Here is a 25,822-nt window from a genome sequence, read left to right as displayed (position 1 = left end):
TTTAATTCCCAAATCAGCACAAATGGAAGGTCTGAAAGGCCACTCCTGGTGTGAGGTGGGAGGAGACCGATTTTGGCAGGAAAAGTGGATTTCTCCACTGTTTCTGCTGGAAAACCCTCGGTGTCCTGGTGGGAAAAGCCCTTTTTCTGCTCTGGGAGCATCCAAAGCCTTGTCCACCTCAGGATATTCCGGCTGTTTAATTCCCTGTCCCTCCAAGCCCCTAATTTGGGGGATTTAGGAGCCCCTTTCCAAATGGGGCCACTCCACACACAGAGAGTTTTAGTCCATGGGTTTATTCCCACATGGAAAAGCAGGAGCAACAACAGCAGGAGGTTTATTTAAAAGGATTAATTTAATATTTTTTAAATTTAAAATGAATTTAAGAGATCAGCTGATTTTTTTAAAATTAAATCAATTAAAACATATTAGTTTAATTGATTAAAATTCCTCTCCGAGCTTTTTATTTTCCATTTGAAACTCTGCAACCACAAAGTGGATTTATTCAAATCCATTTTTAAAGCTAAAACTTGTAGGGAATTCTGTCTTTTTTTTTTTTGCCTTTTCTAGACCCTGTTTCAGCTTTATAAATTATTTTTTTTGTTATGCCACGAGCAGGGAAACCAGATCAGACTTTCCCTGTCCCTGCAGAAGGAACAGGTACCAGTGGGATGTTGTGGGAATGAGGGAAAAGAGGGAATGGGAAGCCAAGGGAGGATATTCTGGGAATGGGAGAAAAGAGGGAATGGGAAGCCAAGGGAGGACACTGTGGAATTAGACAAAAGAGGGAATGGGAATGAGAGAAAAGAGGGACTGGGAAGCCAAAGAGGGATGAAAGAGGGACTGGGAAGCCAAAGGGGGATATTCTGGGAATGGGAGGAAAGAGGGAACTGGGAATGGAAGAAAAGAGGGATTGGGAAGCCAAGGGAGGATATTCTGGGAATGAGAAAAGAGGGAATTGGGACTGGAAGAAAAGAGGGACTGAGAAGAAACCAAGGGAGATTATTCTGGGAATGAGAAAAGAGAGACTGAGAAGCCAAGGGAGGTTATTCTGGGAATGGGAGAAAAGAGGGACTGGGAAGCCAAGGGAGGATATTCTGGGAATGAGAGGAAAGAGGGAATTGGGAATGGAAGAAAAGAGGGACTGAGAAGAAACCAAGGGAGATTATTCTGGGAATGAGAGGAAAGAGGGACTGGGAATGGAAGAAAAGAGGGACTGGGAAGCCAAGGGAGGATGTTCCAGAAATGGGAGAAAAGAGGGACTGAGATGCCAAGGGAGGATATTCTGGGAATGAGAGGAAAGAGGGAATGGGATGCCAAGGGAGGATATTCTGGGAATGAGAGGAAAGAGGGACTGGGCATGGAAGAAAAGAGGGATTGGGAAGCCAAGGGAGGATATTCTGGTAATGAGAGGAAGGAGGGAATTGGGAATGAAAGAAAAGAGGGACTGAGAAGAAACCAAGGAAGGTTATTCTGGGAATGAGGGGAAAGAGGGACTGGGAAGCCAAGGGAAGATATTCTGGGAATGAGAAGAAATAGGGACTGGGAAGCCAAAGGGGGATATTCTGGGAATGAGAGGAAAAAGGGAACTGGGAATGGAAGAAAAGAGGGATTGGGAAGCCAAGGGAGGATATTCTGGGAATGAGAGGAAAGAGGGAATTGGAATGGAAGAAAAGAGGGAATGGGAAACCAAGGGAGGATATTCTGGGAATGAGAGGAAAGAGGGACTGGGAAGCCAATGGAGGATATTCCGGAAATGGGAGAAAAGATGGAATGGGAAGCCAAAGGGGGATATTGTGGGAATGAGAGGAAAGATGGAATGGGAGGCCAAAGGGGGATATTGTGGGAACGGGAGGAAAGAGGGAACTGGGAATGGAAGAAAAGAGGGACTGGGAAGCCAAAGGGGGATATTGTGGGAACGGGAGGAAGCCAAGGGAGGTGGGGCGGGTGCTCCCGGGACGGGGGGAAGGGAGGTCAGGACCACCCCCCGGACCCCGCCGAGGCCTCGTGCCCCGGGAAATGAGATTCCCGAAGAGGTGGGGAAATCTGGGAGCGAGCAATGCTCGGGATGAGCGGGATAACTGTAATTAGGGCTGCGGGAGGCCGGGAGATAAGGGGCGCTGTCAGCAGGGCGGTGAGTCAGGCGGGATTTGGGATGTGCGGGGTTTCACAACCCGCCGCCGGTGCCGGGTGTTTATCCGGCCTCTCTCCGGGCACCACTAATTGCCGCCTAATGAACCAAACCCATCAACAACTCCAACGACCTGCTAATTAACCGGGAATGGAGACGAGCTCCTCGCGAACCTATAAAGGGGAACTTCCCCGGAGAACTTCCCGTACCCCTCCCGGAGCTGAGGATCCTCCGGCTCTCCTTCCCTGCTCCCGGTCCATCTCCCGCTGTCCCGCCCGGACACCATGAGAAGATATTTCTCCAGATACGGCGACGGGAATTTCAGCTCCTCCTCCGCCCACTGCGGGACGTGGGGCGGCGGGGACGGGAGATTCCCGGGCTTTGGGCCGGGGTACGGCAGCAGGAGCCTCCACAACCTCGGGGGCTTCAGGAACGTCTGTGCCGCCGGAGGATACGGAGGAGAAGGAGCGGGATACGGGAGGTTTGGTGGCTGGAGGCAACCCGAGAGGGCGTTTTATGGCCGGGGGTATCTCACGGGAGCTTTTGCCAGGGGTGACGCGGGGCTGGGAAGGGCCGGCCCGGGCAGGGAAGCGCTCGGGGCAGAGGGACAGGGGCTGGGGCAGCCCGGGATGCTCCGAGGCATCGAGGAGGTCCACGTGAACCCCGCCCTGCTGAGGCCCCTGGAGCTGCAGGTGGACCCCGAGTTCCAGAGGGTGCGCTCGGACGAGAAGGAGCAGATCAAGGCCCTCAACAACAAATTCGCCTCCTTCATCGACAAGGTGGGTCCCGGGGCAGGTGTGAGTCACGGCAACACCCCCGTGTTGCACCTTCTCCCCCCAGAATCCCAGGATTTGGCTGAATCCCTGTGAATTCCTGCTGGGATGCTCCCAGCAGGTGGCTGTGAATCACTGGTAGCCCCGGGATGGGTGTCTCCGAGTGGCAGGACAATAAAACCACCAGGACAATAAACCACTCGTTAACTCGCTCCTCTTTCCAGGGAAAGGGTTTCTGGGAACGTCCATCCCTCTCTCCCGGTGCCTGGGGATTGTTGGTGGCAGCTGGAAAAATCGGTGGTGGGTTTGGACATCCCTGTTTTTCCTTTTGATCTGGTTTTTTTTTCCTCAAGCAAAGCAAACCTTCCCCGAATCCTTTGTTTGGGGGTCCTGCCTCTCCCAGGCCATGGGAGGCCTCCACACCTTCCCTCTCCACCTTGTGCTCTGCTCTCCCTCTCTCTGCAGCTTTGGCTCCTCTCCTGCTCCTCCTCGGGGTCAGGAGGAGCGGGACAGCCCCAAAATTCCCCCATGGAGTCACCCCTGGGGTGACCCCGGGCCCTGCTGGGGTGGGAGCTGTGGGGGCTGGGACAGGGGGACACCTCAGGGCTCCCTGGGCAGCCCCAACAGGAGGGGTTGGTTACACCCACGAGGTCAAAACATCCCCAGCCCCCCAAAATCAGAGGGTTTGTGATTCCCTTTTTCCCCTCAGAATTTTGGGTCTCAGTTTCCAGGTTTGGTGTCAAGGAATCGTGGAATGGTTTGGGTTGGAAGGGACCCTAAAGTCCTCCCATCCCACCCCTTGCCATGGGCAGGGACACCTCCCACTGTCCCAGGGGGATCCAACCTGGCCTGGGACACTCCCAGGGATGGGGCATCCTCTGGGAAATCCATTCCAGGGCCTCCCCATCCTGCCAGGCAGGAATTCCTTCCCAATATCCCACCTAACCTTCCCCTCCTCCAGCTGGAAGCCCCTCATCCCTTGGCCTGGCTTTGTCCAGGTCTCTCTCCAGCTCTTGGAGCCCCCAGGGAAGGAAAATGACCTTTAAAGGGTCACTTCCAACCCAAAGTGTTCCGTGATTCCATGAAAATAAACAGGCAGGAATACAGGAAAAGCTGCTCAACCTTGGAATAATTGAGGGGGAAAATGATGAAACTGTGGAATGGTTTGGGTTGGGAGGGACATTAAAGCTCATCCCACCCCCAGCACCGGGCAGGGACACCTCCCACCATCCCAGGGGGATCCAACCTGGTCTGGGACACTTCCAGGGATCCAGGGGCAGCCACAGCTTCTCTGGGAAATCCATCCCAGGGCCTCACAGCCCTTGTAGTCAAGGATTTCTTCCCAATATCCCCCCTAAATCCCCCCTTTCCCAGTGGGAAGCCATTCCCTGTGTCTGTCCCTCCAGCCCTTGTCCCCAGTCCCTCTCCAACTCTCCTGGAGCCCCTTTAGGAATGGAGCTCTCCCTGGATCCTTCCCTTCTCCAGGGGAACGTTCCCAGCTCTCCTGGAGCCCCTTTAGGAATGGGGCTCTCCCTGGATCCTTCCCTTCTCCAGGGGAACATTCCCAGCTCTCCTGGAGCCCCTTTGGGAATGGGGCTCTCCCTGGAGCCTCCAGGGGAACATTCCCAGCTCTCCTGGAGCCCCTTTGGGAATGGGGCTCTCCCTGAAGCCTCCAGGGGAACGTTCCCAGCTCTCCTGGAGCCCCTTTGGGAATGGAGCTCTCCCTGGATCCTTCCCTTCTCCAGGGGAACATTCCCAGCTCTCCTGGAGCCCCTTTGGGAATGGGGCTCTCCCTGGAGCCTCCAGGGGAACGTTCCCAGCTCTCCCAGCCTGTTTCCACGTTGGGGATTCCCATCCCTCCCCTCTGGATGTGTTTCCCCCCCAGGTGCAGTGCCTGGAGCGGCAGAACCAGGCCCTGCTGGCCAAGTGGCAGCTCCTGCAGCAGCAGAGCTCGGGCCCCGAGGAGAGCAGGAACATCTCCTCCTTCTTCCAGTCCTACATCTCCAGCCTGCAGAGGCAGCTCCAGACGCTGCAGAGCCAGAAGGAGCAGCTGGACCCCGAGGCCTACAACATGCTGCAGCTGGTGGAGGAGTACAAGAACAGGTGAAGGAGCCCCAAATTTGGGGAGGGGAAAGGGTGCTGGGGGGGGTTTTCCAGCTCGGCTTCGCACCCTGAGCCTGCAGTGGGTGCTCTGGGGGGACTTGGCCTCGGGGGTGGAGGAGTTTGGGGAGGGTTGAACCCCCGAAATAAGAGGGGAAATTGAAGTTTGTGTTGATTTATCCCACCCTCCTCCTCTTCTTCCCCGGATCAACCCGCTGTGGGACCTGCTGGGAGGGACGGGGCGAGTTGGGCAGAGCCTTCAGCTGCACCCAGAGGGAGTTTGTGTCCATCCAGGCCCTGAAAAACGGGAACCTTAGTCCAGAATTCCTAAATCCAGGGCCAATCTGTGTCCATCCATTCCTAAATCCAGGACCAATCTGTGTCTACCAATTCCTAAATCCAGGGCCAGTCTGTGTCTATCAATTCCTGCATTTAGGACCAATCTGTGTCTATAAATTCCTAAATCCAGGGCCAATCTGTGTCCATCAGTTCCTAAATTCAGGGCCAATCTGTGTCCATCCATTCCTAAATTTAGCACCAATCTGTGTCTATAAATTCCTAAATTCAGGACCAATCTGTGTCCATCCATTCCTAAATTCAGGGCCAATCTGTGTCTACCAATTCCTAAATTCAGGACCAATCTGTGTCCATCAATTCCTAAATTTAGGACCAATCCGTGTCCATCCCATTTTTTGGGGGAGGCTGTTTCAGTGCTTTGTTTTGCAGTTGCCAGAAATTGGAATTAAACTGAAACCTCGATTTAAATTCACTTTTTTTGGGGTGATTCCCTTTTGTTTTCTGATCCACCCCACTGAAAAATTAAAATAGATAACAGCGAGTTAAATAGATTAATGGATAATAGATGAATGAAATGGGTTAATTGATAATAGATAATGGATTATTTGTGTAGATTAATGGATAATAGATGAATGAAAAGGTTAATTGATAATAGATAAAGGATTAATTGTGTAGATTAATGGATAATAGATGAATGAAATAGGTTAACTGATAATAGATAATAGATTAATTGTGTAAATTAATTAATAATAGATGGATGAAATAAGTTAATTGATAATAGATAATGGATTGTGTAGATTAATCAATAATAGATGAATGAAAAGGTTAATTTTTAAAAGATAATGGATTAATTGTGTAGATTAATTGATAATAGATGAATGAAAAGGTTAATTGATAATAGATAATACATTAATTGTGTAAATTAATTAATAATAGATTAATGAAATAGGTTAATTGATAATAGATAATACATTAATTGTGTAGATTAATTAACATTAGATGAATGAAAAGGTTAATTGATAATAGATAATGGATTATTTGTGTAGATTAATGGATAATAGATGAATGAAAAGGTTAATTGATAATAGATAATGGATTAATTGTGTAAATTAATTAATAATAGATAATGATCCACCTCCTTCCTGCCCCAGGTTCGAGGACGAGATCAACAACCGCACGTCCCGGGAGGAGGAATTTGTGGAGCTGAAAAAGGTGGAGTAACTGGAGCCCCTGGAACTGGGATTTAATCTGAGTTAATTCACCTGCTCCAAGGGATTTCTGGAGCTCTGGGTCGGGGAAAGTCTTTAATTACCGAGGAGCCAAAGCCTGGGGAATAAAACAACCCCCGGGCTCCTCAAAGCTGAGGGGTTTGCTGGGATTTAATTCCAGCTAGAGGGGCTGAGAGCAGGGACTGAGGGAGAATTCCCTCTGGAATTGGTCCCTTGGGAGGAAATATTCCAGCTCGGGATATCGGGGGATTCTCTGAAATAACCCCAAAATGCTGATTTTCCCCCTCTTCTCTCCCCCCCCGGCTCAAGCAGAAGGTCATTTTTAGGTTAAATCCCGCCTAGAGGTGGCTCAGGAGAACAAAATCCGGGGGGGAAAATAGGGAATTTCGGCAGCTTTTTATCCAAAGGAAGAACAAACCCCGCGTTTTCACCTTTTCCCTGTTCCCCAGGAGGGCATTTTCTGCCCCAGGGTTTGGTGCTCCTTTCCCAGCCCGTTTTTCCCCCCCTTTCCCTCCCTTCCCGTCGCTTTTCCAAGGAAATCCGAGCCCGGGGGGGCCGATATTTGATCCCAGGGCTGAAGGGTTTTTTGGGAATGCGCCGGGAATTGAACCCCAGGGGAGGATCTGGAGCGAAGGAATGTGAATGATGATGGATTTTGGTTTTTTTCCCAGGAATTGGACAGTGCCTACCTGGGGAAAATGGAGCTGGATGTGAGGGTGGAAATCCTGAAGCAGGAGCTGGAATTCCTGCGCTGTCTGCACGAAGCTGTGAGTGATTCAAACCTCACCCTCAGCTCTTAAAAACACGTTTTTTTGGTGGAGATTCCCAGGAATTCTGCCCCAGTGGGACCTTGTGGTGTGGAGAATTAATTTATTAATTAATATGATTAATTGCTACATAATATATATCTTAATATATATAATATATCAATATATGTAATATATAATATTTATATTTATAATATAAATGTTATATAATGAATGATATATATTATATATATTATTATATATAATTATTATATTGTACATTAGCATATTGTGTATATTAATATATTATTATATTAATACATATATTAATATATTTTAATATATTATATTGATATATTATTATATATTATATTATATTTTATACATTAATATATTATGATACATGATATATATTAATATATTATATTATTCATACTATGTATGAATTATATATATTATATATATTATATGTACAATATATATACGAATATATTTATTATATAAATTATATAATTAATATAATTTATTAAGGCCTTTGGTCTTAATATTTCTGTTCATTATATTAATTTATAGGGTCTTTAGCATACATATAATAAATAATAAATATTCATTATATTTATATATCATTGTATATAATAATGATTAGTTATACATAAACACACAATATACAAATATCTATATTTATAGATGGTACATTCACATATTTTATATATTTATCTATAAATATAGATATTGTACGCATATAAATGTTTATTATATTTATGTATCATTACAAGTTAAACCAATATTGATTATATTCATATATACATGCAAATTAATATTTAATTAATTTATAAGGCCTTTGCTCTTACAAATCTGTGGGTGAAAAGGGAGCTGGTGTGTCCCAAGGGCTGGAAGTGCCTGGAAATCAGAAGTGGGGGTGGGATGGTGGGACCTGGGGGCTGCAGGTGGAGAAATTCCAGTGGGAATCTTGTCCGAGGGTCCCAATTCTTTCCTCCTGATGACCTGGGCTGATCCCACGGGCTGTTCAAATCCCAGCCCTGGTTTTCCTCGTTGGAAATTGAAACCAATGGTGGGACAGGGAGAAAATTCCAAACCTGGTTTTCCATATGGAAAACTGAAACCAATGGTGGGACAGTGGGAAAATCCCAACCCTGGTTTTCCATATGGAAAATTAAAACCAGTGATGAACTCAGCGGTGAAATCCCAACCCTGGTTTTCCTTGTTGGAAATTGAAACCAATGATGGGACAGTGGGAAAATCCCAAAGCTGGTTTTCCATATGGCAACTGAACCCAATGGTGGGACAGTGGTTTTCCCTGCTGGAAATTGAAACCGGTGGTGGGACAGTGGTGAAATCCCAACCCTGGTTTTCCTGGTTGGAAACTGAAACCAATGGTGGGACAGTGGGAAAATTCCAACCCTGGTTTTCCATATAGAAAATTAAAACCAGTGGTGGTTCAGTGGTGAAATCCCAAAGTTGGTTTTCCATATGAAAAACTGAAACCCATGGTGGGTCAGCGGTGAAATCCCGATCCCACTGTTCCCCGCAGGAGCTCTCCCAAAACCCCAACCCTGCTGTTCCCCGCAGGAGCTGTGACCCCAATGCCGCTGTTCCCTGCAGGAGCTCTCCCAAGATCCCAACCCCATCATTCCCTAGAGGAGCTGTAACCCCAATCCCACTGTTCCCCACAGGAGCTGTAACCCCAATCCCACTGTTCCCTGCAGGAGCTGTAACCCCAATCCCACTGTTCCCCACAGGAGCTGTAACCCCAATCCCACTGTTCCCCACAGGAGCTGTAACCCCAATCCCACTGTTCCCCACAGGAGCTGTAACCCCAATCCCACTGTTCCCTGCAGGACCTGTAACCCCAATCCCGCTGTTCCCTCCAGGAGCTGTCCCAAAATCCCAATCCCACTGTTCCCTGCAGGAGCTGTAACCCCAGTCCCACTGTTCCCTGCAGGAGCTCTCCCAAAACCCCAATCCCACTGTTCCCTGCAGGAGCTCTCCCAAAACCCCAATCCCTGTTCCCCACAGGAGCTGTCCCAGCTGCAGACCCTGGCCGGGGACACGGACGTCGTGCTGTCCCTGGACACGAGGCGGGAGCTGGACCTGGACGGGATCCTGGCCGAGGTGCGCCAGGAGTACGAGGGCATCGCCCGCCGGAGCTCGGCCGAGGCGGCCTCCGTGTACCGGGGCAGGGTGAGTGGGACCCAAATCCAGGGGATCCGTGTACCGGGGCAGGGTGAGTGAGACCCAAACCCAGGGGATCCGTGTACCGGGGCAGGGTGAGTGGGACCCAAAATCCAGGGACTCCGTGTACCGGGGCAGGGTGAGTGGGATCCAAATCCAGGGGATCCGTGTACCGGGGCAGGGTGAGTGGGACCCAAATCCAGGGGATCCGTGTACCGGGGCAGGGTGAGTGAGACCCAAAATCCAGGGACTCCGTGTACCGGGGCAGGGTGAGTGGGACCCAAAATCCAGGGACTCCGTGTACCGGGGTAGGGTGAGTGGGACCCAAACCCAGGGGATCCGTGTACCGGGGCAGGGGGAGTGGGACCCAAACCCAGGGGATCCGTGTACCGGGGCAGGGGGAGTGGGACCCAAAATCTGGGACACGACGGGTCCTCCTGCCGGGAAAGACCCCAAACCCCCCCCAAACGTCCCTTTTCCCCAAACCCCCCCCAAACGTCCCTTTTCCCCAAACCCACCCCAAACGTCCCTTTTCCCCAAATGTCCCTTTTCCCCAAACCCATCCCAAACGTCTCTTTTCCCCAAACCCCCCCCAAACGTCCCTTTTCCCCAAACGTCCCTTTTCCCCAAACCCACCCCAAACGTCCCTTTTCCCCAAACCCGCCCCAAACGTCCCTTTTCCCCAAACCCATCCCAAACGTCCCTTTTCCCCAAACCCACCGCAAACGTCCCTTTTCCCCAAACCCGCCCCAAACGTCTCTTTTCCCCAACCCCCCCCCAAACGTCCCTTTTCCCCAAACCCACCCCAAACGTCTCTTTTCCCCAAACCCCCCCCAAACGTCCCTTTTCCCCAAACCCACCGCAAACGTCTCTTTTCCCCTCCTGCCCTCAGTTCCAGGACCTGCAGAACACGTGGGAGAGCCAACGGGAGCAGCTGAGGAACAGCCACCGGGAGATCCAGGAACTCGCCCGGCACATCCAGAGGCTCCAGCCCGAGGTCGAGGTCGCCAGGAAAAGGGTGAGGCCGACGGATCCCAAACTGCCCAAGCGCCTTCTCCGGGGATCCCGGTGCAGCTGGAGGCAGCTGATCCTCGGGGGACAAACTTAGGGATGGTTTCTCTCCAAAATGAAGCAGATTTAGAGTCTTGGGATCCACAGTGGGATTTAATTTGGGTTGATTTACCCATTTTTGGAGTTCTGTCAATAAGGAAAGGCCTTTAATTTCCAAGGAATGAAAGAAAGGGTTGGAAAATGAGATTTACATTGGGATTTAGTTTGGGTAATTTACTCATTTTTGGAGTTCTGTATTGAGGAAAGTCTTTGAATTTCCAAGGAATGAAAGAAAGGGTTGGAAAATGAGATTTACATTGGGATTTCTTTTGGGTAATTTACCCATTTTTGGAGTTCTGTATTGAGGAAAGTCTTTAACTTCCAAGGAATGCCAGAAAGGTTTGGAAATTGAGATTTACATTGGGATTTAGTTTGGGTAATTTACCCATTTTTGGAGTTCTGTCATTAAGGAAAGTCTTTGAATTTCCAAGGAATGCCGGGAGGGTTTGAAAGTGGGATTTACATTGGGATTTAATTTGAGTAAATTCACCCAGTTTAATGACTGTTTGGAATTCTGTATTAAGGAAAGTCCTTTAATTTCCAAGGAATGCCGGGAGGGTTGGAAAATGAGATTTACATTGGGATTTAGTTTGGGTAATTTACTCATTTTTGGAGTTCTGTATTGAGGAAAGTCTTTAACTTCCAAGGAATGCCAGAAAGGTTTGGAAATTGAGATTTACATTGGGATTTAGTTTGGGTAATTTACCCATTTTTGGAGTTCTGTCATTAAGGAAAGTCTTTGAATTTCCAAGGAATGCCGGGAGGGTTTGAAAGTGGGATTTACATTGGGATTTAATTTGAGTAAATTCACCCAGTTTAATGACTGTTTGGAATTCTGTATTAAGGAAAGTCCTTTAATTTCCAAGGAATGCCGGGAGGGTTTGAAAATGGGATTTACATTGGGATTTAATTTGGGGTCATTTACTCATTTTTGGAGTTCTGTCATTAAGGAAAGTCCTTTAATTTCCAAGGAATGCCAGAAAGGGTTGGAAAATGAGATTTACATTGGGATTTAGTTTGGGTAATTTACCCATTTTTGGAGTTCTGTCATTAAGGAAAGTCTTTAATTTCCAAGGAATTTAAATTCCAAGGAATGGCAGGAGGGTTTGAAAATGGGATTTACACTGGGATTTAATTTGGGTAAATTCGCCCAGTTTAATGAATTTTTGGAATTCTGTATTAAGGAAAGTCCTTTAATTTCCAAGGAATGCCAGGAGGGTTTGAAAGTGGGATTTACATTGGGATTTAATTTGGGGTCATTTACTCATTTTTGGAGTTCTGTCATTAAGGAAAGTCCTTTAATTTCCAAGGAATGCCAGAAAGGGTTGGAAAATGAGATTTACATTGGGATTTAGTTTGGGTAATTTACCCATTTTTGGAGTTCTATTGTTAAGGAAAGTCCTTTAACTTCCAAGGAATGCCGGGAGGGTTTGAAAGCCGTGGGATTTTGGGGTTTCCCTGCGCAGGGCTGGACTGGAGGATCCCCACAGGGCCCTTCCAGCCGTGGGTATCCCACGATCCCGTGACTATGGAAGGGAATCCTCAGTGGTGAAATCCCAGCCCTGGTTTTCCATCTGGAAAACTGAAACCAATAGAGGGAATCTGGTGAGATCCCAGCCCTGGTTTTCCATATGGAAAATTAAAGCCAATGATGGCTCAGTGGTGAAATCCCAGCCCTGGTTTTCCATATGGAAAACTGAAACCAATAGTGGGAATCTGGTGAAATCCCAGCCCTGGTTTTCCATATGGAAAATTAAAACCAATGGTGGGAATCTGGTGAAATCCCAGCCCTGGTTTTCCATATGGGAAGCTGAAACCAATGATGGGACAGTGGTGAAATCCCAACCCTGTTTTTCCATATGGAAAATCAAAACCAATGATGGCTCAGTGGTGAAATCCCACCCCTGGTTTTCCATATGGAAAATTAAAATCAGTGGTGGGACAGCGGTAAAATCCCAAAGCTGGTTTTCCATATGGAGAATTAAAACCAATGGTGGGTCAGTGGTGAAATCCCACCCCTGGTTTTCCATGTGGAAAACTGAAACCCCTGGTGGGACAGCGGTGAAATCCCAATCCTGGTTTTCCATCTGGAAAATTAAAACCAATGATGGGACAGTGGGAAAATCCCAACCCTGGTTTTCCATGTGGAAAACTGAAACCCCTGGTGGGACAGTGGTGAAATCCCAATCCTGGTTTTCCATCTGGAAAATTAAAACCAATGATGGCTCAGCACGAAATTCCAACCCTGTTTTTCCATCTGGAAAACTGAGACCACTGGTGGGACAGCAGTGAAATCCCACCCTTGGTTTTCCATCTGGAAAACAAACCCCTGGTGGGACAGCGGTGAAATCCCGACCCCGCCGTTCCCTGCAGGAACAAAACTCCCCCCAGGGAAGGGAAATGAACCCCCCTCTGTTCTGGCGCAGAATTCCAGCCTGCAGGACTCCCTCCGGGACGCGGAGCTCCGGGGTGGTTCAGCAGTCCAGGAGGGTCGGGAGCAGCTCCGGGAGCTGGAGGAGGCCCTGCAGGAGGCCCGGGCGGAGCTGGCGCGGCTCGTCCGCGACCACCAGGAGCTGCTGGAGGCCAAGGTGGCCCTGGACGTGGAGATCGCCGTGTACAGGGCGCTCCTCGAGGAGGAGGAGCACAGGTGGGTGCTGGGATCCCACGGGGCGGGAACACTGGGAATGGGAACACCCGGGAATGGGAACACGGCAATGGGAACGTGGGATCTGAGCCCGGGATCTCCGGGATGGACGTGGAGATCGCTGTGTACAGGGCACTGCTCGAGGAGGAGGAGCACAGGTGGGTCCAGCTGGGATGGGAACCCCTCGGAATGGGAACACGGCAATGGGAACCTGGGATCGGAGCCCAGGATCTCTGGGGATCGCCGTGTACAGGGCGCTCCTCGAGGAGGAGGAGCACAGGTGGGTGCTGGGGATGGGAATCTGGGATCTGAGCCCGGGATCTCCGGGATGGACGTGGAGATCGCCGTGGACAGGGCACTGCTCGAGGAGGAGGAGCACAGGTGGGTGCTGGGATGGGAACACTAGGAATGGGAACCCCCGGGAATGGGAACATGGCAATGGGAATCTGGGATCTGAGCCTGGGATCTCTGGAATGGACGTGGAGATTGCCGTGTACAGGGCGCTCCTCGAGGAGGAGGAGAACAGGTGGGTCCAGCTGGGATCCCATGGGATGGGAACCCCCAGGAATGGGAACATGGCAATGGGAATCTGGGATCTGAGCCCGGGATCTCCGGGATGGACGTGGAGATCGCCGTGTACAGGGCGCTCCTCGAGGAGGAGGAGCTCAGGTGGGTCTGGCTGGGATGGGAACCCCCGGGAATGGGAATCTGGGATCTGAGCCCGGGATCTCTGGGGTGGAGCTGCCGGGGAGGAGGCGCCTTCCCTGGGGTTACTGGGAACACTAACCTGAAATGTAATTTCAGTTTGAATTTCAATTTTAACTTCGATTTTGACTTAAATTTTAACTTCAATTTCGATTTTAGTTTTAATTAAAATTTAAATTTTTATTTCAATATCGATTTCAATTCCAATTTAAATTTTGATTTTAATCTCAATTTTAATTTCAACTTCAGTTTCAATTTTAGTTTTAATTTAAATTTAAATTTTGATTTTAATGTCCATTTCAACTTTAATTTCAGTTTGAATTTTGATTTTAATTTCAATTTCAACTTCAATTTTAATTTTAACTTTAATTTAAATTTCGATTTCAGTTTAAATTTCAATTTTAATTTTAATTTCAATTTTAATTTAAATTTTTATTTCAATTTTAATTTCAGTTTCAAATTCAATTTCAATTTTAGTTTTAATTTAAATTCTGATTTCAATTTCAATTTCAACTTCAATTTTAGTTTTAATCTAAATTTAAAATTTTATTTCAATTTCAATTTTAATTTCAACTTTGATTTCAATTTTAATTTCAATTTTAATTTCAATTTTAATTTTAGTTTTAATTTAAATTTTGGTTTTAATGTCAATTTTAATTTCAATATCGATTTTAATTTCAGTATTGGTTCGAATTTTAATTTCAATTCTGTTTTTTATTCTGATTTCAATTTTAATTTAATTTTCAATTTACTTTGATTTCGATTTTGATCTCAATTTTTATTTCAATTTGAATTTGAGTTCCAGCTTCAATTTTGATTGCCATTTCAATTCCAACTTCAAATTTACTTCTAGTTCCCAATTAAATTTCAATTTTAATTTTGTTGATCCCTTTTCCTCCGCAGGATCCAGGAGGGGTCCCCGGCCACGATCTGTGAGTATCCCCAGGACTTCCTTTGCTTCTTTTTTAAGAGAACTGGAACCATTTTGTGGTTTCAGCTCCCACAATCAGAACCAAAAATCCCAGTTCCCATCCTGAGTCATTTGGGAAACGACACAGAGGGGAGGTTTGGTGTGACCGAGTGTCAATAGATCGACTGACAATAATCAGAATTATTGGCTAATTCCAACCAAATCTGGAGGAACTGGGAAAATCTGGAGGAACTCCCTCACTCTACAGGTCCGGGCAGGGCAGGGCAGAAGGGGAGGAAATTAGAACCAGTCCTAAAAATCTGTGGAAATAAAAACCAGTCCTAAAATTTGTGGAAATAAAAAGCAGCCCTAAAATTTGAGGAAATAAAACCCAGTCCTAAAATTTGTGGAAATAAAAACCAGTCCTAAAATTTGAGGAAATAAAAACTAGTCCTAACATTTGTGGAAACAAACAAGTCCTAAAATTGGAGGTAATAAAAGCCAGTCCTAATATATGTGGAAATAAAAACCAGTTCTAATATCTGAGGAAATAAAAGCTAGTCCTAAAATTCATGGGAATAGAAACTAGTCCTAAAATTTGTGGAAATAAAATGCAGTCCTAAAATTTGTGGAAATAAAATGCAGTCCTAAAATTTGTGGAAATAAAATGCAGTCCTAAAATTTGAGGAAATAAAAACCAGTCCTAACATTTGTGGAAATAAACAAGTCCTAAAATCGGAAGTAATAAAAGCTAGTCCTAATATATGTGGAAATAAAAAGCAGTTCTAATATCTGAGGAAATAAAAGCCAGTCCTCACATTTGTGGAAATAAAAACCAGCCCTAAAAACTGTGGAAATAAAAACCAGTCCTAAAATTTGAGGAAATAAAAACCAGTCCTAAAATCTGTGGAAATTAGAAGCAGCCCTAAAATCTGTGGAAATGGGAGGCAGGTAAAGGGGAGTGAAACTCAGTCCCGGCCTTCCCTAACGGCAGGGCCACACTGAGGGTTCAAGGGAGGAAAAAGACAGAAATCGGGTTAAAATGAGCCAAAAACCCCAGAAAAAGGAGGAAAACATTCCCTGGATTGGTCTCTGCTCATGGAAATCCTTCGGGGATAAGCCCGGGACCAGCAGGGCGGGAAGGACGATGCTCCAATCCCGGTTTTGGGGGTGAAAAGCCCAAGGTGGACACAATTCCCGTTTCTTGCAGGTGTCATCGACCACCAGGCGGGAATGACCGGAGTCTTCGGAGCGGGACCGGGAGGGATAAAGGGGGGGAACGGGCTCCGGAGGGGGCGGGATAAGGGGGCCCATCTCCGGAGGGGGAAAAGGGGGAAGTTCTGGAGGGGGGGGATCCATATCTGGGGGGGGCGGGTCAAGTTATGGGGGTGGAAAAGGCTCTGGATACGGAGGAGGAGGAAGCTCAGGTGGTGGATCCATATCTGGGGGTGGAAAAGGCTCTGGATATGGAGGAGGAGGAAGCTCAGGTGGTGGAGGCTCCATATCTGGAGGAGGAAAAGGCTCAGGATATGGAGGAGGAGGAAGTTCTGGCGGTGGATCCATATCTGGAGGAGGAAAAGGCTCAGGATATGGAGGAGGAGGAGGAAGCTCAGGTGGATCCATCTGTGGAGGAGGAAGTTCAGGTGGAGGAGGCTCCATTTCCAAGGGTGGCAGCAGCTCAGGGGGTTATGGGGGCGGTGGGTCAAGTTATGGAGGAGGAAAAGGCTCTGGATATGGAGGAGGAGGAAGCTCAGGTGGTGGATCCATCTCTGGGGGTGGAAAAGGCTCAGGATACGGAGGAGGAAGTTCTGGTGGTGGATCCATCTGTGGAGGAGGAAGCTCAGGGGGTGGATCCATATCTGGGGGTGGAAAAGGCTCAGGATATGGAGGAGGAGGAAGCTCAGGCAGTGGAGGCTCCATATCTGGGGGTGGGTCAAGTTATGGAGGAGGAAAGGGCTCTGGATACGGAGGAGGAGGAGGAAGCTCAGGTGGCTCCATCTGTGGAGGAGGAAGCTCTGGCGGTGGCTCCATATCTGGGGGAGGAAAAGGCTCAGGGTATGGAGGAGGAAGTTCTGGTGGTGGATCCATCTGTGGAGGAGGAAGTTCAGGGGGTGGATCCATATCTGGAGGAGGAAAAGGCTCAGGATATGGGGGAGGAGGAAGCTCAGGTGGCTCCATCTGTGGAGGAGGAAGCTCTGGCGGTGGCTCCATATCTGGGGGAGGAAAAGGCTCAGGGTATGGAGGAGGAGGAAGCTCAGGTGGTGGAGGCTCCATATCTGGGGGTGGGTCAAGTTATGGAGGAGGAAAAGGCTCAGGGTATGGAGGAGGAGGAAGCTCAGGTGGCTCCATCTGTGGAGGAGGAAGTTCAGGTGGTGGAGGCTCCATTTCCAAGGGTGGCAGCAGCTCAGGGGGTTATGGGGGCGGTGGGTCAAGTTATGGAGGAGGAAAAGGCTCTGGATACGGAGGAGGAGGAAGCTCAGGTGGTGGATCCATCTCTGGGGGTGGAAAAGGCTCTGGATACGGAGGAGGAGGAAGCTCAGGTGGTGGATCCATCTGTGGAGGAGGAAGTTCAGGTGGTGGAGGCTCCATATCTGGGGGAGGAAAAGGCTCAGGATATGGAGGAGGAGGAAGCTCAGGTGGCTCCATCTGTGGAGGAGGAAGCTCTGGTGGTGGATCCATATCTGGGGGTGGAAAAGGCTCAGGGTATGGAGGAGGAAGTTCTGGTGGCTCCATCTGTGGAGGAGGAAGCTCAGGTGGTGGATCCATATCTGGAGGAGGAAAAGGCTCAGGATATGGAGGAGGAAGCTCTGGTGGTGGAGGCTCCATTTCCAAGGGTGGCAGCAGCTCAGGGGGTTATGGGGGCGGTGGGTCAAGTTATGGAGGAGGAAAAGGCTCTGGATACGGAGGAGGAGGAAGCTCAGGTGGTGGATCCATCTCTGGGGGTGGAAAAGGCTCTGGATACGGAGGAGGAGGAAGCTCAGGTGGTGGAGGCTCCATATCTGGGGGTGGGTCAAGTTATGGAGGAGGAAAAGGCTCAGGATATGGAGGAGGAGGAAGCTCAGGTGGCTCCATCTGTGGAGGAGGAAGCTCTGGAGGTGGATCCATATCTGGAGGAGGAAAAGGCTCAGGGTATGGAGGAGGAGGAAGCTCAGGTGGCTCCATCTGTGGAGGAGGACGTTCTGGTGGAGGCTCCATATCTGGGGGTGGAAAAGGCTCAGGATACGGAGGAGGAAGTTCTGGTGGTGGATCCATATCTGGGGGTGGAAAAGGCTCAGGATATGGAGGAGGAAGTTCTGGAGGTGGCTCCATCTGTGGAGGCGGAAGCTCAGGTGGTGGATCCATATCTGGGGGTGGAAAAGGCTCTGGATATGGAGGAGGAGGAAGCTCAAGCAGTGGAGGCTCCATATCTGGGGGTGGGCAGAGCTCTGGTGGAGGATCCATATCTAGTGGTGGTGGATCCATCTGTGGGGGTGGAAGAGGTTCAGGGTATGGAAGACAGGGAAGTTCTAGTGGAGGAGGCTCCATCTCTGGGGGTGGGCAGAGCTCTGGCAGTGGCCGGTGCAGCCCCCAGAGCGGTGGGATAAGCTCTGGAGGTGGGAGCAGCTCAGGAAGGAGAGGCTCCATCTCTGGGAGTGGCCAGAGCTCAGGGTATGGAAGACAGGGAAGCTCCAGTGGTGGAGGCTCCATCTCTGGAGGTGGCCAGAGCTCTGGTGGTCACGGATCCATCTCTGGAGGTGGGAGTAGCTGTGGCAGGAGAGGTTCCATCTCTGGAGGTGGGCAGAGCTCTGGTGGTCATGGATCAGGCTCTGGAGGTGGCAGCAGCTGTGGCAGGAGAGGTTCCATCTCTGGAGGTGGGCAGAGCTCAGGAGGTCACGGATCCGGTTCTGGAGGTGGGCAGAGCTCAGGAGGTCATGGACATGGGTCTGGCAGTGGCAGGTGCAGCCCCCAGAGTGGTGGGATAAGTTCTGGTGGTGGCAACAGCTGTGGCAGAAGAGGCTCCATCTCTGGAGGTGGGCAGAGCTCTGGTGGTCACGGATCCAGCTCTGGAGGTGGGCAGAGCTCAGGAGGTCATGGATCCATCTCTGGAGGTGGCAGCAGCTGTGGCAGGAGAGGCTCCATCTCTGGAGGTGGGCAGAGCTCTGGTGGTCATGGATCCGGCTCTGGAGGTGGCAGCAGCTGTGGCAGGAGAGGCTCCATCTCTGGAGGTGGGCAGAGCTCAGGAGGTCATGGACATGGGTCTGGCAGTGGCAGGTGCAGCCCCCAGAGTGGTGGGATAAGTTCTGGAGGTGGGAGCAGCTGTGGCAGGAGGGGCTCCATCTCTGGAGGTGGGCAGAGCTCAGGAGGTCATGGATCCATCTCTGGAGGTGGGCAGAGTTCTGGTGGTCATGGATCAGGCTCTGGAGGTGGGAGCAGCTGTGGCAGGAGAGGCTCCACCTCTGGAGGTGGGGGACAGGGAAGCTCCAGTGGTGGAGGCTCCATCTCTGGAGGAGGGCAGAGCTCTGGTGGTCATGGATCAGGCTCTGGAGGTGGCAGCAGTTGTGGCAGGAGAGGCTCCATCTCTGGAGGTGGGCAGAGCTCAGGAGGTCACGGATCCATCTCTGGAGGTGGGAGCAGCTGTGGCAGGAGAGGCTCCATCTCTGGAGGTGGAGGAGGAGGAATAAGCTCTGGTGGGTGCATTGGAGGGGGAGAAGGAGGTTCAGGGTATGGAGGGAGCTCTGGGTATGGGGGAGGTTCAGGGTATGGAGGAGGCTCTGGATACGGAGGGAGTTCAGGGTATGGAGGCAGCTCAGGCAGGAGAGGATCCATCTCTGGAGGAGGAGGAGGAGGAAGCTCAGGACATGGAGGATCAAGTTCTGGTGGGTGCATTGGTGGGGGAGAAGGAGGTTCAGGGTATGGGGGGAGCTCAGGGTATGGGGGGAGTTCAGGCAGGAGAGGTTCCATCTCTGGAGGAGGAAGTTCAGGTCATGGAGGATCAAGTTCTGGTGGCTGCATTGGAGGGGGTGAAGGTGGTTCAGGGTATGGAGGGAGCTCAGGGTATGGGGGAGGTTCAGGATATGGAGGGAGCTCAGGGTATGGAGGGAGCTCAGGCAGGAGAGGTTCCATCTCTGGAGGAGGAGGAGGAAGCTCAGGTCATGGAGGATCAAGTTCTGGTGGGTGCATTGGTGGGGGAGAAGGAGGTTCAGGGTATGGAGGGAGCTCAGGGTATGGAGGGAGCTCTGGGTATGGAGGAAGTTCTGGATATGGAGGGAGCTCAGGTAGGAGAGGCTCCATCTCTGGAGGAGGAGGAGGAGGAGGAAGCTCAGGACATGGTGGATCCAGTTATGGCAGTGGTGGATCCATCTGTGGAGGAGAAGGAGGTTCAGGGTATGGAGGAGGTTCTGGATATGGAGGCAGCTCAAGCAGGAGAGGCTCCATCTCTGGAGGAGGAAGCTCAGGGTATGGAGGATCAAGTTCTGGTGGGTGCATTGGAGGGGGTGAAGGTGGTTCAGGGTATGGAGGAGGTTCTGGATATGGAGGGAGCTCAGGGTATGGGGGGAGCTCAGGCAGGAGAGGCTCCATCTCTGGAGGAGGAAGCTCAGGTCACATAGGATCGAGTTCTGGTGGCTGCATTGGTGGGGGAGAAGGAGGTTCAGGGTATGGAGGAAGTTCTGGATATGGAGGGAGCTCTGGGTATGGAGGAGGGAGCTCTGGGTATGGAGGCAGCTCAGGCAGGAGAGGTTCCATCTCTGGAGGAGGAGGAGGAAGCTCAGGTCATGGTGGATCCAGTTATGGCAGTGGTGGGTGCATTGGAGGGGGAGAAGGAGGCTCAGGGTATGGAGGAGGCTCTGGGTATGGGGGAGGTTCTGGATATGGAGGGAGCTCAGGCTATGGAGGGAGCTCAGGCAGGAGAGGGTCCATCTCTGGAGGAGGAAGTTCAGGCAGGAGAGGTTCCATCTCTGGAGGAGGAGGAGGAAGCTCAGGTCATGGAGGATCCATCTGTGGAGGAGAAGGAGGTTCAGGGTATGGAGGAGGCTCTGGGTATGGAGGAAGTTCTGGATATGGAGGCAGCTCAGGCAGGAGAGGCTCCATCTCTGGAGGAGGAGGAGGAGGAGGAAGCTCAGGTCATGGAGGATCCAGTTCTGGTGGGTGCATTGGAGGGGGAGGAGGAGGTTCAGGGTATGGAGGAGGCTCTGGGTATGGGGGAGGTTCTGGATATGGAGGGAGCTCAGGCTATGGAGGGAGCTCAGGCAGGAGAGGGTCCATCTCTGGAGGAGGAAGTTCAGGCAGGAGAGGTTCCATCTCTGGAGGAGGAGGAGGAAGCTCAGGTCATGGAGGATCCATCTGTGGAGGAGAAGGAGGTTCAGGGTATGGAGGAGGCTCTGGGTATGGAGGAAGTTCTGGATATGGAGGCAGCTCAGGCAGGAGAGGCTCCATCTCTGGAGGAGGAGGAGGAGGAGGAAGCTCAGGTCATGGAGGATCCAGTTCTGGTGGGTGCATTGGAGGGGGAGGAGGAGGTTCAGGGTATGGAGGAGGCTCTGGGTATGGGGGAGGTTCTGGATATGGAGGGAGCTCAGGCTATGGAGGGAGCTCAGGCAGGAGAGGGTCCATCTCTGGAGGAGGAAGTTCAGGCAGGAGAGGTTCCATCTCTGGAGGAGGAGGAGGAAGCTCAGGTCATGGAGGATCCATCTGTGGAGGAGAAGGAGGTTCAGGGTATGGAGGAGGCTCTGGGTATGGAGGAGGCTCTGGGTATGGAGGCAGCTCAGGCAGGAGAGGCTCCATCTCTGGAGGAGGAGGAGGAAGCTCAGGTCATGGAGGATCCAGTTCTGGTGGGTGCATTGGAGGGGGAGGAGGAGGTTCAGGGTATGGAGGGAGCTCTGGGTATGGAGGAGGCTCTGGATATGGAGGGAGCTCAGGGTATGGGGGGAGTTCAGGCAGGAGAGGTTCCATCTCTGGAGGAGGAAGCTCAGGTCATGGTGGATCCAGTTATGGCAGTGGTGGATCCATCTGTGGAGGAGAAGGAGGCTCAGGGTATGGAGGGAGCTCTGGGTATGGAGGCAGCTCAGGCAGGAGAGGGTCCATCTCTGGAGGAGGAGGAAGCTCAGGTCACGGAGGATCCAGTTATGGCAGTGGTGGGGGCATTGGAGGGGGAGAAGGAGGCTCAGGGTGTGGAGGGAGCTCTGGGTATGGAGGAGGCTCTGGATATGGAGGGAGCTCAGGATATGAAGGAGGTTCTGGATATGAAGGAGGTTCTGGATATGAAGGAGGTTCTGGATATGAAGGAGGTTCTGGATATGAAGGAGGTTCTGGATATGGAGGTTCTGGATATGGAGGAGGTTCAGGGTATGGAGGCAGCTCAGGATATGCAGGAAGCTCAGGATATGAAGGTGGTTCAGGATATGGAGGAACCTCAGGCCGGAGAGGGTCCATCTCTGGGGGAGGAGGAGGAGGAGGAGGAAGCTCCTTCTCTGGGGGTTGTGGGTCGAGCCCTGGGGGTTCCTGCCCTGCTGGCAGTGGGGGGGTCGGGGGGTACAGCCCTGGAGGGGGGGATTGCTCCGGGGGGGACGGGTGTTACGGAGGGGGGACCTGTGGAGAGGGGACGTTCAGCTGTGGGGACGGGAGCGAGGGACGAGCCTTGGAACGGGGCTGGACTTCTCCGACACGGGGTCACTGCTCTGCCTACGGCCCGGGTCACTCCGGAGATGCCGCCCATGAGTAACCTTTGGATTCAAAATCCCGCCGTTGGAATGGGATGGAGCCGCTCCCTGACTGGGGTTGGGGGCTTTCCTGCTGCTCTCACCACGTCCCACGTCACCCCCAGCTCTTCTCCTGCACAACCCCCTGCGGGGTGACTGGGTCCTGACGGGGTCTGTCCCTTCCTTGGGCTTTCTGGAAGCTTCTCTGGGGCTGTTTGGAACCTTTGGCAACTAAAAGCTTGGAACTGGGTTTGGTTGTGCGTGTCTTGGTCTGGGGGAGGGCGCGACCGCTGTCCCCGGGGAGAGGTTTGGTGGAATCCCAGAATCTGCTGAGCTGGAAGGGACCCACAGGGACCACCCAGTCCAACCCTGTGCCCTGCATGGGACACCCCAAAATCCCACCCTGTGCCCCAGAGGAGCACCCAAACCCTCCTGGAGCTCTGGCAGCCTTGGGGCTGTGCCCACTGCCCTGGGGAGCCTGGTCAGTGCCCAACCAGCCTTGGGGGAAGAACCTTTTCCCAAAATCCAACCTAAACCTGCCCTGGCACAACCCAGGCTATCTCAGAATCCCAGACCCTGCCCAGTTGGAAGGGACCCACAGGGACCATCCAGTCCAACCCTGTGCCCTGCACGGGACACCCCAAAATCCCACCCTGTGCCCCAGAGGAGCATCCAAACCCTCCTGGAGCTCTGCCAGCCTTGGTCAACCACCAACCCACCCACCCTCGGGGGGGAAGAACCTTTCCCTGGATCCACCCTGCCCCTGCCCTGGCACAGCTCCAGAACATTCCCTGGGGGCTGTCCCTGCTCCCCCCAGGGCAGAGCTCAGTCCCTGCCCCTCCTCTGCCCCTCCTGACGCTGCTGAAGCCCCCAGTGAGGTCTCCCCTCAGCCTCCTCTGCCCCAGCTGGACACACCGAGTGCCCTCAGCGTCCTCACAGGGCCCCTCAAGGCCCTTCCCCAACTTCCTCGCCCTCCTTTGGGTCCCAAAAATCACCACCACGGCCAAATATCAAGTCTTTGGACCCCAAAAATTACGACCAAGTCCCAGTTTCAGGTCTTAGGACCCTTCAGGTTTGGGCTGGGATGATCCAGCAGACCGTTTTCTTTCCACCACCATCCTCGTATCCCTCCTTTGGATGCTCCAGGACCCTCCAGGAGCGCGTCCCGCCCGCCCCGGGAGCCCAACCGAGGATCCGGGAATGTTCAAGAGGCATCGGACACCCCCATCTAGCGGGAGGAAAAGGTGGTGCCGCCCCAGTTCTCCCAGTCCCTGACTGGGGAGAGGCCTCTGGGCTGCTCAGCCGGGGCCAGGACAAGACGTTCCCTCCCGGTTTTCTTTGGCAAAAAGCCCTGGGATGAGTCAGGGCTCTGTTGTAGCGCCACGAAAAATGGTGGGGCTCGTTGCCGGGCCTGCTTCCAAAATTCCTGGCGATTATCAGGGGATTAGTGGGCCGGGATCAGCCCGGGGGGCACATCCAGCCCTCCCTCTGCCGGGGGGGACCCGCGGCGAACGCGGGCAGTCCCCCCAGCAGGGTGGGAGGAGAGGAGAGGACCCGGAGTGTCCGAAATTTGGGGACGTCCCACTGTCCAACGATGCCCAGAAACCTCGTCGGGGTGGGATCGGGGTGGGATCGGGGTGGGACGAGGGGACACCGGGACAGGGGGGCAGAGCCCACCCCGTGGTCCCCCGAGGGGCAGCCCGAGGGTGGCCGGGGGTGGCTTCACCCCCCTTTCTGGGGACTCGGGGTCACCGGGGGACACCCGGGCGGGGAGCCCGATCCCACGGACAGACTTTTTGGGGTGGGAACCCTCAAAGCCAGAAGTTCTATCGGGAAAACGGAAGAAAAGTCGATGAAACCACCCCCGAGCCTTCGAAACTTCATTTTGGGAGGACGACTCGGCCCCAGCCGCGGCCCTGCCCACGGCCAGGAGGGACAGAACCCGCGCGAACTCTTTTTTTGGGGGGCTCGAGAGGCCCCAAATCCCCCGGGGAGGGGCTGTGAGGACCCTCCCCAGAGCCCCGTGGGGGCGGGAGGGGGGGCAGAGCCCAAGGAGAGACAAACTGGAGGCACCAAAGGCAGCGCAGGCGGGAGCAGCTCCAGGCCAGGCGGCTCCTCCCGGGCTCCGATCCTGCTCTTCCAGCCGGGAATGCCGCGGACGCCGCCCGTGTTTGAGGGAGACACCCGGCACTCCGGTGGCTCCTGCCCCGGGGGGGGTCATTAATCGCCGGGGCTGTCAAGAAGCCCTAATTAAGCTGCTCGTCTTTCCAGCTGCTCCATCCCATAATTATCCCCCCGCCGGGCCCAGGGCGAAGCGTTCCCGAGCGGAACATCCGCACCTAACGAGGCGCGAGGGGACCTTCGGCACCGGCTGCTCCTGGAGACAGAATTCCAGCCGCGGTCCCGGCCTGTTTTCCAGCGGCATCCCCGTGGAAAGGGGGGGAAAAAATCCCCTCGGACGAGCCCGGGAAGGGGGAAAAAAGTCCCTAAAAAATGAATAAATCCCTGCAAAAGCGAGGAGAGGAGTGAGCGGGGGGGGGGGGGGGGGGAAGGGGGGGGTGACCCCGTTTCCTGGGGGTTTCCTGGGGGATGGAAATGTTGAGGTGTTGGATTGTCAGAAAACACCGACACCGAGGGGGGCTTGGGGACACCTGGGGGAGCTGGGGACACCTGGGGTGATTGGAGACACTTGAGGGGGCTTGGGGACACTTGGGGGGACTTGAGGACACCTGGAGGGTCTTGGGGACACCTGAGAGGGTTGGGAACACTTGAGGGGGCTTGGGGACACCTGAGGGAGTTGGGGACACTTGAGGGGGCTTGGGGACACCTGGGGGGGTGGGGACACTTGGGGTGATTGGAGACACTTGAGGGGGCTTGGGGACACCTGAGGGGTGTTGGGGACACCTGGAGCGATTTGGGACACTTGAGGGGTGTTGGGGACACTTGAGGGGGCTTGAGGACACCTGGGGGGCTTGGGGACACTTGGGGGGGGTTGGGGACACCTAAGGGGGCTTGGGGACACCTGAGGAGGGTTGGGGACACTTGGGGGGGGGGGTTGGGGACACTTGGGAGGGTTTGGGGATACCTGAGAGGGATTTGGGGACACTTGGGGGGGGTTGGGGCACCGGGGGGGGGGTTGGAGACACTTGGGGGGTGTTGGGGACACCTGAGGGGGCTTGGGGACACTTGGGGGGTGTTGGGGACACTTGAGGGGTGTTGGGGACACCTGGGGGGCTTGGGGACACGTGGGGGGGTTGGGGACACTTGGGAGGGGTTGGGGACACTTGGGAGGGTTTGGGGACACCTGAGGGAGT

The 25,822-nt window shown here is 52.4% G+C and overlaps 1 protein-coding gene across 1 annotated transcript; it reads left to right on the top strand.

The window, feature by feature from the left end:
• The first annotated feature begins 2,336 nt into the window (after nt 1-2,336).
• On the top strand, nt 2,337-24,851 carry LOC127461266 (uncharacterized). The gene is made up of 22 exons (XM_051768928.1): nt 2,337-2,907; nt 4,787-5,004; nt 6,450-6,510; nt 7,199-7,294; nt 9,311-9,475; nt 10,359-10,484; nt 13,003-13,223; nt 14,829-14,857; nt 16,046-16,143; nt 16,182-16,379; nt 16,440-17,096; nt 17,136-17,777; nt 17,859-18,368; nt 18,609-18,686; nt 18,846-18,962; nt 19,161-19,478; nt 20,121-20,414; nt 20,544-20,864; nt 20,985-21,209; nt 21,330-22,097; nt 22,131-22,325; nt 24,780-24,851. Exons 1-22 carry the CDS (start codon nt 2,413-2,415, stop codon nt 24,849-24,851), a joined length of 5,904 nt encoding a protein of 1,967 aa, XP_051624888.1. The 5' UTR covers nt 2,337-2,412.
• The last annotated feature ends 971 nt before the right edge of the window (nt 24,852-25,822 follow it).

The sequence above is a fragment of the Manacus candei genome, unplaced genomic scaffold, assembly GCF_025592945.1.
Source record: "Manacus candei isolate 608988 ecotype Guabito, Panama unplaced genomic scaffold, ASM2559294v1 h1tg000098l, whole genome shotgun sequence".
Lineage (NCBI taxonomy): Eukaryota > Metazoa > Chordata > Aves > Passeriformes > Pipridae > Manacus > Manacus candei.
This window is presented reverse-complemented; position numbering and strand designations above follow the sequence as displayed.